Source organism: Erithacus rubecula (assembly GCF_903797595.1).
Source record: "Erithacus rubecula genome assembly, chromosome: 9".
Lineage (NCBI taxonomy): Eukaryota > Metazoa > Chordata > Aves > Passeriformes > Muscicapidae > Erithacus > Erithacus rubecula.
The window spans coordinates 27,861,180-27,873,482 of NC_136660.1; the positions used below are offsets into that span (position 1 = coordinate 27,861,180).

The 12,303-nt window shown below is 36.7% G+C and overlaps 1 protein-coding gene across 4 annotated transcripts in view; it reads left to right on the top strand.

Moving 5' to 3' along the window:
- ATRNL1 (attractin like 1) overlaps positions 1-12,303 on the top strand; it is a 431,800-nt gene that overhangs the window by 81,406 nt on the left and 338,091 nt on the right. For all 4 annotated transcript variants that reach the window (XM_079312937.1, XM_079312939.1, XM_079312938.1 and 1 more), the window contains exons 11-13: positions 5,540-5,624; positions 7,175-7,383; positions 9,568-9,686. In XM_079312937.1, coding sequence (XP_079169063.1) covers positions 5,540-5,624; positions 7,175-7,383; positions 9,568-9,686 — 413 coding nt within the window. The remainder of the gene's footprint in view (positions 1-5,539; positions 5,625-7,174; positions 7,384-9,567; positions 9,687-12,303) is intronic.

The following is a 12,303-nucleotide window of genomic DNA, read 5'->3' on the forward strand; positions in this document are numbered from 1 at the left end:
CATAAATTGTTTGCTTGTAAAGTAAATTGTTTCACTTCTAGTCTTTGCCATTAACAAAATGAAGTAAATATCTGTAAATTCTTTTTTCCAATATGAACACATCTATTTTTTCAGTTCTCCCTGTTTCTGGAGGTACAAATAGATTATCAGTGTGCCATCACAAAGAAAATGTAAAGCAGTGCCTGTGAAAGATTAAGTTTTATGCGTTCCTGAGCACTTAAGTTATAAATGCAGTTTTGGTGCAGTCTGTAACAGCAATTACCTCCATATTGCTGTGCTATTAGAAGAGCAAAGCCATAATAATATAATGCACTAATTGCTCCCTTTAATGGCAAAGAGTAAGGTTGTTGATTTCTTTATATTGCTTGGGGAGTCACTGTTATGAGTATAGACTCTATTGAAGATGTTAGTTCTATAGTTTAAATTCAATTCATGCTGTTTTGTACTTGCCATTGTGTTTTCCTGAGAGTAAGGAGATCTGATTAAACAAAAATATTTATGCAGTGTGGAAAGACTCAGAAAATAAGTTTTCTACTAGTACATAACTTTCACAATGTTTTAGTTGATTATGTTCAGTGTTTAGTTGTCCAGACTCAAATCAGAACCAGACAGAAATATAGTGGTGTCCATATGATGTAAACCAGCATTGTCTCTTTTAGCAAAGAAAAATGAACTTAGTAATTATTAGAAATATGTAAAGAGAAAATTAGAGGCATAAACTGGCACTGGATTCTATGTAGCAGATAAAGCTGCACTGAAGTGTTGCAGTGTGATTGAGCAGAATAAATACACTGGCATTTCAAATCTATTTAAATAATGTGAAATTTAGAAATTATTTGATAAATGTAAGCATCAAGTAGGTAGCTTCATATACCTTCTCTTAAAACAAAGCTCTGTATGCAGTAAGAGGTTTTCACTAAATCAGGCTGCCAGTGCCAAAATGCAAATGTGATCCTGGAGGTGAAGTATGAAATATTGGTTGCCTCTTTTTTAAAGACTGTCTTAACAACTTTTGCTTCCTATTTTTAACAATACTATTTTTTCTGTTTTTTTTTTTTTTTCTCTGCTCAGTCTCATTTTGGTAAGCCTAATCTTAGTTAAATTTTTAAAATCAAATTCTAGGTTCAAGTATTTTACTGACATGACAATGTTGATTAGAAATTATTTGATTGTTTTGTGTTTAGGGTTTGCTGGGGGTTTTTTGTGTTTGTTTGTTTGCTTTGGTTTTTTTTTTTTTTTGTTTTGTTTTTTTTTTGGTTTTTTTTTGTTTTTTTTCCCTATAAAATCATACTGGGATACCTTCCAGCAGTGTATGAGTTGCAGCATTGAGAACTTTCCTGTGAAATGTCCAGCTCATCCTCTCTGATATCAGTGATGCAATATTTCCAGCAGGTTGTGGATGAGATTGTGCTGAGGCCTGACCTGTTGGAGTGAGGGCTCTGGAGAGCAATACCCTGTCCACAGTTCAAGTGGGGATTTTCTCTGCCAGCATCAGCTGGATTGCTTCAAATCCAGTGCATTTCTGTGGTGTTTCATCACAGAAATGTGTGTGACTGGCAATTCACTGTCAGAGCTGCTTCTGTATCATCTGGTAACCATTTATCTACACCAGGGAGGAGGATGAAAGAACTTCTTTTAATGTTATAACGTGGTGCAGCTTCTTCTTAAATCAGAAGCCTTAGAAATAGAAATAAAAATTTAAAAAACCCCCTTTATTGATCCTTGTACTTTCTAGTGGCTAAAAATTCTGCTAATCAGTTTGGAATGAATAAATAATATCATTTATCTGCTTAGTAGCTGGTTCTGTTAAAGGCAGAAAGTGCTTCCATGTGCAGTGTGCTGTACCTGGTTACAGATAGAACAGATATAACTAATACTGTATCTTCCTCTTACTATCAGCATAATGCCTTCAGGGCATAACATTTTATGGAGGAAAATACTTTATTCTTTACTGCACAGAGTTTGCCATCATTATTACACTTAATATAATACACACAACACACAGAATGCTGTAATATTGGTAAATCATGTTGTAAATCATAGTACATTTGCCATTTGTCATTTTTTTTTCTTATGATGATACAGTGAAGTCTGGAAATTTGGGTGCTTAAAGGTGTTCAAAAGAAGTTTGATGATGATGAGCAGGGATGAATTCTATTTGATTCTTTACTGAAAAACACCAGGAACCAGTTGACTAGGTATCTGTATTTTGTATTAATCAACTATTCAGAGAAACTCACATCAGGAATTGAAAGCTGAGCAGAAGAATTATCCTTGCACAGTGCTCTGTTCAGTGTTCATAGTCATTGAGAAGACTAGGAGGAGATAAGAGAGGAGGCTATTTGTAATAAGCTTCCCTCCCTCTTTTTTTCTTGTACTCTATTGAAAAGACCTGCCAGTTTGAAAAATGCCATCAGTAAGAAAGGAATTATTATATCTCCAGCCCTCAGGGATTCCTCATCTGAAAACCAGCCTTTATTATGGTTTTATGATCTTCCCTTGGTGTTAAATCCCACATTTTCTAAAATAAATTTCTAAGTACAGGAAAGACTATATATTTATATTCATAATGTATATGTTTGTAAAAATAAGAAAATTAATGTCAGCACTTCCACAGATCTATTGAAAATTTACTGTGAGTTTTAAAATCAGATGGAAATTTAGTGTGGGTTTGCTAAATTGTTTCCATCAAAGGCACATGAGCTCACGCTCATGTGCTGTGTCTGTTAATGTGCAGTGACTTAAGAGCAGCAAGAACTGGATTTTCAGTTATAACAGTAAGATTTTACTGGTCAGTTGTTAAAAGGCTTGGTTTTTATTGCTTTTAAAATGCAAGTATTTTCTTGAATTAGAATTCATGATTAGACTGTTGATCCCTTATTTCCAGTAAATAATATTGCTCTTGGTCTGAGTCTCTTTCATAAATCAAATACCCTGAAGGCATCAAATACCAGTATTATGGATAGATATGGGTAATACACAAATTCTATATTTGATACTACTCCCAACTTCATCAGAAACTTATGATCATTAAGTAGGTGGTTGGTGTCCTAGGACTGTGGTCTTTTTGGTTTCAGGAACATCTCTCTGGCATGTACATACTTTCACCACTCTATTTAAGCAGAGAAAAATAAGAAAAGAACAATTGTGAAAAATGAAGTGCATTAATATTTCTATAGTGTTATGATAACATAATGTTAACAGTGATAGTGACAGAAAGTATATGTTGAAAAAGAAGTAAGAATTTCTTATCTGAAATCATCACTACCTGATGTCAAAATTATTGCAGTTTGAACCATCTGCATTGCTCTGGTAATAATATGCTTTTACTTTCTGTTTCCAAACTATAAAGAGGTGTAATTGATTTATTTATCACAGCCACAGTCTCACACTGGCTCTCTTTATGGGCTCAGGCTGGGATTTGGTGGAAGCCTGAGTTGATTTAGTGGTGTTGCTGCTGTAGCTGTGCCATCCTGTCCCCTCCTCTCTGCCAAGCCCATCCTTGTGTGAGGTGCTCCAGAGTGCTTTGCTAGCAGGATGCTGACTACACAAGGTGCTGCTGTCAATAATTTTCTGCTGTAAATGATTTTCTACATTAGAAGTACCAGAACAGCAGCACTGGTGGAGTTGAGCTGTTCTGACAGTGGGAACGAGACCAGCCTGGAAGACAATTTGTTCCTCCTGGATTCTCTAATTTCCATTTCTGGTTTTTTAAGCTGAGGAGTGAGGTGTTATGATCTGATCAGTGAGAGATGCCTCTACCCAAATGAAGGTGCAAAAAGACCATATGCCCATGCCAATAGCACAGATCTTATTTAACAGTAAATGTGAGAGAGGGAGAGATGGAAAGACGCAGGGGAGGGAGAGGGAGAGGAACAAGACTGAGATAGAGAGAGACAGATCTTTGTCACTGTGGGAGTTTTTGTCTGGATGCATTTCCCTGGATGTGCTACCCAGACTTTGCCAGGCCCAGAGCCAGCCCCATTCTGTGCTTATCTTCAGGGCAAAGTCCTTTTGTGATCTTAACAGGCAGTTGTGATCTCTAAGTCTATTATAATTTTTTTTGCGGTTTGGGATTTTTAAAAGGTGTGGTTTGTTTTTTTGTTTTTTTTAATCTTTTAAAAAATATGTGGTCTGATGGTGATACTTACTTTTTAACCATATCTGTAACTTGCATAAATTATCCCAAATTTTAATATTAAGTATATATACCTTCTTTAGATGTGATTGTCATTGGAATCTTACAGGTAAATGAACTCAGCACTATTGTGTAAAACCTCTCTTGCATTAAGACTGTAAACAGATTTCAGATGTGTTCCAAACAGTCTTGCTATCTGCCAGCTGCCTTTTCTAATTGTTGATATTTTTAGGACACTTCTGCTTCCTTGTGTAACTAACTCTGACTCTGCAGCTTCTACAGGCAGTCCTCTCTCTACTTCTTTGTATTATACAGAGTGGGATGAGCAAAAGGGTTATTTTTATTTTTTTGTCTTAGTGTCCAAGTTGATAGCTTTGCCTCTGGCTTAAAATGAAGTGTCTGTATGTGTAAAGCCATGCTTTTATTTGGAAGAAATTGGAGAGGCCTCTTTTCCTTCAGCTCCTTTTCAACTTTGGATATAATTCTTATCTTTGTGTGTATAGCGGTTTTTGGGTTTTTTTTAATGAGAAAACTTTCACATTAAGGTTACAGTTTTCTTGAATGTTTGCCCTACCTGTCTCAAAAACCTGAAATGATGATAAATTCTAGGAATGTTTTGCTTGCTCTGTAGGAAAATACTTTCCTTACTCCACTTTATAGGGATTTTCTTGAAATTTTAATCTGTAGGTGCTCCCTATTTCTATTACTGTGGGATTTGAATATATGAAGTCAGTAAAGTTTAAGTACAAAATAATGAATAAAGGTCTAATTGCTCTAAAGAACTAAAGCCCTAGTCAGGAAAGAAAAATTAAACCACACCAAAACCACATTTGTTTACAGCACTTCTAAAAGAAATATGCTTGAATAATTAATTTGTCATGGATATCCTGATACAACATTCCTCTCAAGTATGTGGAAGGTAATTAGTAGCATACTTAAATCAAGTTACCAAAAGTAAGAGAATAATGAGATGGGTTGCACAGCTGGAGGAATGATAGCTTTTATTAAAACACTTAAGAAAAGAACCAAGTTCACTGCCATAGATATTCCATGAAATACTTACAAATGGAAACCCTTTAGCTAATTTGAGAGCTTGTAAACATGAGGGCAATATTACTGATCCCTTGATAACAGTGATGGCAGGGCTTTTTGCTGTGGGTGTTGAAACTGGCTGTGAAGGCAGACAACTGTACATGTAATAAAGTGACTCTTCTATGAATGTCCTGTGGGCTTGATAAATGTTGGGATAGATCAGTTTTGCTGACAGGTTCTTGGAGCATCTTCTCAAAAACACATCTAAAAGCTGTTGATTTATCCTTGAGTAGTTAAAATATATTTCACATCTATTTTGCTGAAAAGTTTTCAAATTATTTGATGTATGCTTTGTGTTTTGTCTTTCAGCTTGTGATGAATGGAAGATTTTACCAAAACCTAATCTGCATCGAGATGTCAACAGATTTGGTCACACTGCTGTTGTCAGTAATGGGTAAATGAAGTGTCTCTTAAATTTTCTTGCCATTTTTCTGAAGGAAAAAACTGTAGCAGAAACCACACTTAAGTAAAGTATGGTTCAATAACAGAACTGATGTAATTTATTAAAAGGGGAAGTGGTGCTCATCAGGTACAGCTAATCCCCAGTCTGCCAGACTGTGGATCTGTTCAGTGACATTTGAGGTGAACATTCCAGTGTACTGAGGTGTTTTCTCAGTATTGAGTGCTACACTGAATCTGATATTTGCTACCAACTGTAACCCTCACTTAGGTGTGATGGGAGAATACTGTATTCTTCATTCTTCTACAATCATAAAATAGCCATGTAACCAAATCTTGCTGGGAAAAAGATTTTGATGAAACTGATACAGTTATCATCTTTATCATCTGAAGGAAGAAAGGCCTGCAAGCAACTGGATGATATTAAGTTGGAAAAGTTATAGAAAACAATAGTCAGGATTTTTTCAGCTTTTGTTTTGCTGGTTGCCAACTGGACTAGTATCTGAAGTTGCAGTGCTATAGATCATTGTACCTCTTCTACATTATTCATCACACTAATAAAATCAGTACTTAAGTATTTGTGAGCAACTTATGGATCCTCTATATAAGGATCCTGTATAGGTCAGAAATGAGATAATTAGTAATACTGCAAATAAGAGTGTGACTGCTTTTCACAAAAATAGCACTAAATTGTAAGTATGTACACAGAACACTTGACATTAATCAATGAACAGATTTAAGACAAAATTGCTTGGAATTAATAAATTCAGCAGCAGATAGGTTTTCATTATGATTTGTGTGTTTTCTGCCATCTAGCTATGTCTGATACTTTGAGAACTTTCACTTTCTGTGAATTACATTCAAAATCCTTTTTTTTTAAAAAAAAAAAAAAAAAGAACTTAGTGGTATTTTTGGTGGGGTTTTTGGTACCAAAACAGTTCAATACAAGACGTTCTCCAGACTTCTGCTATTGGTAACTCTGTGATTAATTCTGCTGTAGGAGTATATCATCCAGCAGATATAGAGGTTTTCTATTACTGTATTTCACCTGAGACTGTTCTTAGTTTTAATGAGGGAGTGAGGACTCAGATTTAGTCTTTTAGTTCCTGTACCAGCAGCTACTGCACCAGAAATGGTACCAAAAAGAAATATCCATCTTGCCAATTGTTGCTGCTTGTCTTGAAAAGATTGTTCTTGTTTTCTGCAGGCCAGTATTTCATGCTCTCTTCTCAATATCTGACTGCAGAAATGAGTGCATTCTTCCAAAGCTCTTCATTATTTTTTCCAGGCATTTGGGATATGCCACTCCATAGTAAATACAGCACAGGGAGCTTTCAGCAATTTTTTTGTTACTCTTAACTTCCATGGAGAAATAAATTGAAAAAGTAATCAATAAAGCAACCACTGATAGAGTCGTTATTAGAGAAAGAATAAATTTTTTTTTTCTGTAATTTTATGTGGGTTTTTATGGCATATCAAGATGGATAGGGAATCAAGAAAAGGTGTCTACAATAGCAGTTAATTTTCCTTTCTTTTTCCTAATAGGTCCATGTATATATTTGGGGGTTTTTCAAGTGTTCTGTTGAATGACATCCTTGTGTACAAGCCTCCCAACTGTGAAGCGTTCAGAGATGAAGAGCTGTGCAAAAATGCCCGTCCAGGAATAAGGTGTCTGTGGAACAGGAAACATTGTGAATCTTGGGAATCTGGACATGCTAATAATATTCTTAGAGCAAAATGTCCCAAGAAAGCAGGTAAGTGAATTCTAGTCAGCTTTGTAATGGAGTGTAGGAGATGGTGGTGGGCAACCCCCAAAGAAGTAACCATGTGGAAGTGGTGACTGGATAAGAGTGTTCCCCTGTGAGAATACTCAGTGCAAGAGATATATAGAATATTAAAAAAAAAAATCATTCAGTTGTGGAATCCTTTTGTATTTTACATGGAGGGAAATAGATGCAAAAGAACTCGAGTTTAAGGTGCTAAGGGAGAGCAGAACAGCAGGGAGAGCACAAATGGGCACTGCAAGTGGTACCTGGTGCTATGGGCATGTGGCACTCCCATATCCATACATATGTACCAAAAAGAGAGGAAAGCATCACTGCTTGAAGCAGATATGAAACAGGAGGATTTGTACAGAAGAATATAGTACAGGCACAGCTGGGAAAAAACCTGAGGCAAACAAGCCCTTTGCAGTGTGTCAGATGGGTTCAAGTTTGTCATATGAATTTCTCTGTGGCATTGTGATGGCTGTATTGTTTGAAACAGCAATTTACTGTTATGAATAACTGTTCCAAGCTATTCCCAAGCATTTTGGCTTGTCACAAATAAATTTCTTGTGAAAGCGTTGTTTTTATATGTCACATGAACAGAATATTTATCCCTGCTACACAAACCTACTATTTTTTCTGTGCATCTTTCCTTTCAGCACAGTGTAAAATTGCTTCCCAAACTTTGGCTGTGTGCTGTGTGCACAAACTGTTGTACAATTAAACTGCCAGTCTGTGTTTAATGTTTGTTGAAAAGTTACTAGCACTGCTATTAATCAACACTTCAAGACATTTCATTTTTCTGATGACTTTTACTTGTTTCTAGACTGGCTATAAAGTCACAAACTCAGAAAAACAAAAGGTACATGATATAAAATAACATTATCCAGGTACAGTTGTCTGGAAAATGACTTTTGTACAGTTTCAGAACTTTTAGAGATCTACAGTCTAGGAAATTAAATCTGTATAGAAAAAGAGAAAATCTTGAGGCATTAAATTCAAAAGTAATACAGATAAAAGTGGATCTTATAAAAATGTATCACTGCAACAGGTGTTTGTAAAAGTCAAACAAAACAAAGCACAGACAGGTTGAAGGAAAATAAAAAAGTTAGAGCAGTTTCACAAGTACAGGTGCTGCAGTGGAAATAAAGTACAACTCAACTTGGAAGAGATGAGGTCTGTATAATTCCAGTTCTGAAAAAGTTGTGTGAGCAGCACTGTTTCATTGCTGTCATATTCTTCCAGTTTCAGGTGGTAATTTTTTTCCAAAAGCCAATTTTTCATACATTCTTTTATGTTACTTGGCTCAGTTGTTACTTGGTTGAGAGTATCATCTGAGAAAGTGCTGATGGTCAATATTAAAGGATAAGCAGAAATTTTAGTGTTTTCAAAAGATGAGTTCTTAAATGACAAGACTTCCCTGGCAGGAGTATTTTAAGCTTGCATGAACCTGAAACTAAAGGAGCCAAATCAAACAGGAATTAAACACAGTAATCAATGTAGGAGATGATACAAATTCTCCTATTTTGCATCATGATGATTTTTAATACCTTTACCTCCTTTAAACAGAAGTAATAATTTGTCCTAAATGATTTTACATAACCTAAATTTTAGTCTAAGTCCCATTATTAAGAATATAATATTAACTGTTTTTCAAATGCATTTTGTAGAAGGACAGAGCTTTAACTTACAAGTCATTATTAGGTTTATAAATTAATTTGCAAAAATTTAAAATGTCCATATGTTGCTCATATCTGTCTTAGACTGCTTTATTTACTACTTTTATCTTGTCTTCTTGCATAGCCATCTAGTATTTTTATAGAATCCTACATTTGAAGAGAATCTTTCTTCCATGCTAAAAGAGTGAAGGAAAAAGAATTGAAAAAACTTTTTCATACTCTTAATTTTTTGCATTGAGCTAAGAGAGTTTTCATGCTGTAAATCAGTGAATATTCCTTTAGTTGATATGACACATGAACCTTCAAATATAGTCGTTACTAAAGGAATTTTTAAAGGAGTAAATCCTATTAACCGAACAGAATTAATTTCCTACAGTAACTTAAACCCTTCTGAATGGCTAGAGTTCCAACGAAGGGTGTGGCAGAAAGTGAGTTAGTGTTTGAGCCGTGGGTTATCCTCCTGCTGTGGGACGTGTGTGTCTGTTTGTGGCAGCTGCTGCGGATGACAGGTGCTACCGGTACGCGGATTGCGCCAGCTGCACCGCCAACACCAACGGCTGCCAGTGGTGCGACGACAAGAAGTGCATTTCAGCCAACAGCAACTGCAGCATGGTGAGTCCTCCCAAGTCTGGCTATGGGATCAGTGCTTTTCTAGCTTTAGCAGACTGCTAGATGCTTGTTTTCAACACCAACTTGTTTGCCAGGCTTTTGAACTAAAAGTGTTGCAGAAGGAAGACTCGGACTGCAGCAATAAAAATATATTTCAGGATAGAACAAGAATTCTTCAGGGTTGTGTTGCTTATGTGTCTTGGTTTAGGGTAAGTTTGGGAGGAAACTTTTGAATGGGTATTGCATTTGGTTGTTGTTTGGGGTGATAGCTAGTAAAGAAGCAGGAAGGGCCTTTGCAGGGGTTTCACAGAGATTTTGTTTTAGCTATGCGTGTGCACCATCCATGGTTCAAAGAAAAAAGGCCAGGTACAGGGTCTAGATTAAATACATGGGATGAGCAGGGAGGGGAGAACATCAGAGACCAATTACCAGGGGGCGTGGGCGTGTCACAAGGGTGGGGTTAGGGCAAAAGGGCCAAACAGGGTGGGAGTCACCAAAAGGCGGACAGACAGGGAGAGGGCACAGGGCTGACCCAGGGAACAGAACAGGAGTTGCTTTCCCTGGCTGGGAATGCCTTCAGTCTCCACAAATGGAGTTATTTTAGGAAACAGATTTAAGCAGTCCCTCCCCCAACTGGTGCAGGGAAAATATTTCCTTGGAGAGAAGTGGCAAAAAACCCTGTTTATTTAACACGTAAAGCACTTCTCAGCACCAAAATGAACAATATTAAACAGTAAAACTTTTTGCTGTTCCAAAGAGATTATAGATTTAGAAGAGTCTTTTTCATGGGTTACAGCCTGGCTTACTCTGTTTTCAGTCCCTCTGGCACTGGGAGATTCTGCACCCCAGGCTAGGCCTGATGGGCCACAGGTGTGGCCTCCTGGTGTTTTTTGGGTTTTTAGTATAGAGCAGGTTCAAACAATTCCAAGAAAAAAGAAAAAAAAAAAAAACAAAACCGAAACCCACAGTCCAGGGAACTTCTCTGTTTCAGCTAGCCAGAAAAACGAACCAAAAGCAAAGGAGAGCTCTCTCCTGTTGTCCACTGCAGACAGCCCAGTCTGTGTGAAGGATTCAGGGGAGCAAGGGCAGTCTCTGATAACAAACTCTGCACCTCTGCTCTCCCCCTTCACTCCTGGAACCAGTCTTAAAGCTGCAGAGCTTAATATTCAAGAGCAACAGACAACTGAGGATATGCAAGCATCATAAAGTCACTCTAAGACACTACGGTATATTTCTTAAGACAAATACTATTATCCCCTAATTAATGACATTCAAAAAGTCCCAGAGTCATTATTAACTTGGGTTTTGTGCATATGTGGTGTAAAGTACACAGGAAGAAACCATAGAATCCCTTCAAGAGTGCTGTTTGGTATTTCCCCTTTCAAACTAGGACCAGGCCAGTCTCATTAGTCATGGTCTTCTGATCACAGGTCATCACAGAAATTGTTTTCTTGTCATTCTTTTTTGTCATCTTTTTTGTCATAGAGTCACTTGTCATGTCATTAAAGGAATATGAACTTCTATAACCATGAGGTCCACTGGCTTGTGATGAGTTGGCTCTGATCTTTTTAAGTACAAGCAATCAGATCACCTAGATTCATGCATGTTTATATATATATATATATATTTACATATTAAATATATTTTTAATATTAAAAAGAATTTTTTTTAAATATTGCCTAGTGCCATGTTTTATACTTTGTTGTGTTCACCAGCTGCTGCATCCCTTGCTTGTTCATTTGATTTTTATCAAGCTTGTAGTAGTATTTCAAATTTATAAATTTTGTCTCTTTACACTTTTCAGCTATCCACAGACACCTAGCTGTACTTGAGTTCAAAATCCTTTCTTTATACACTTTCATTAGTAAAAGTATCTTGCTCTCTGGCTTGAACCTGATGCAAATCAATCTTGTTCTGCAGACAAATGAAGGTGTGAGCTGCATTGACTGTGACTCAAATCTTGCCCGTTTGGAGTGAGCACAGCTAGCTCTAATCACTGGCATTTGTAGCTAGTCACTCCTAATAAAAGCAAAGCAGACACAAATTCATCAGTAGCAATGCTGTAAGTCTGTCAGAGGGATTTCACATTCCAGGCACTAATGGTTAGTTTCCTTTGTGATCTTCAAGGGCTCTTCTTTTCCTGACACATTGTTCTTTATTAGGTGCTAATATTCTAACCTTGGTTTTCAGCTCTTGAATTGGAATAGTTGCTAAGGAGCAGACCATCTTCATTCCTAATAAATGATCCCTAATAAATGTGGAGCACTAGGTATTTTAGCACAAGCTTCTTGGTTCAGTGTCCTTCTTTGACAACCTTTCATGACTAAGATTGTCAGCTTAATTAGCAAATGATGCACCAGTCTGCTCTGTATCATTTTTTGTCCTTTATACAGGGCTTGAAGTGGATAGCAAAGGCTGTTAATGTAGTTACTGAAGAATGGGGTAGCAAAAATTAATCAAAATGATTTCTGGAAAGAGATGCTGTCATAAATGGAAGGTGGCTACTGCAAAATTAATCTACTGGCCATGAGATGATGGAGGCAGAATTTTGCAGCTTTGATATAAACCCACCAAAGCAGCATCAACAGAATGGCACCATGTGGAAAACCAGAATGGATCA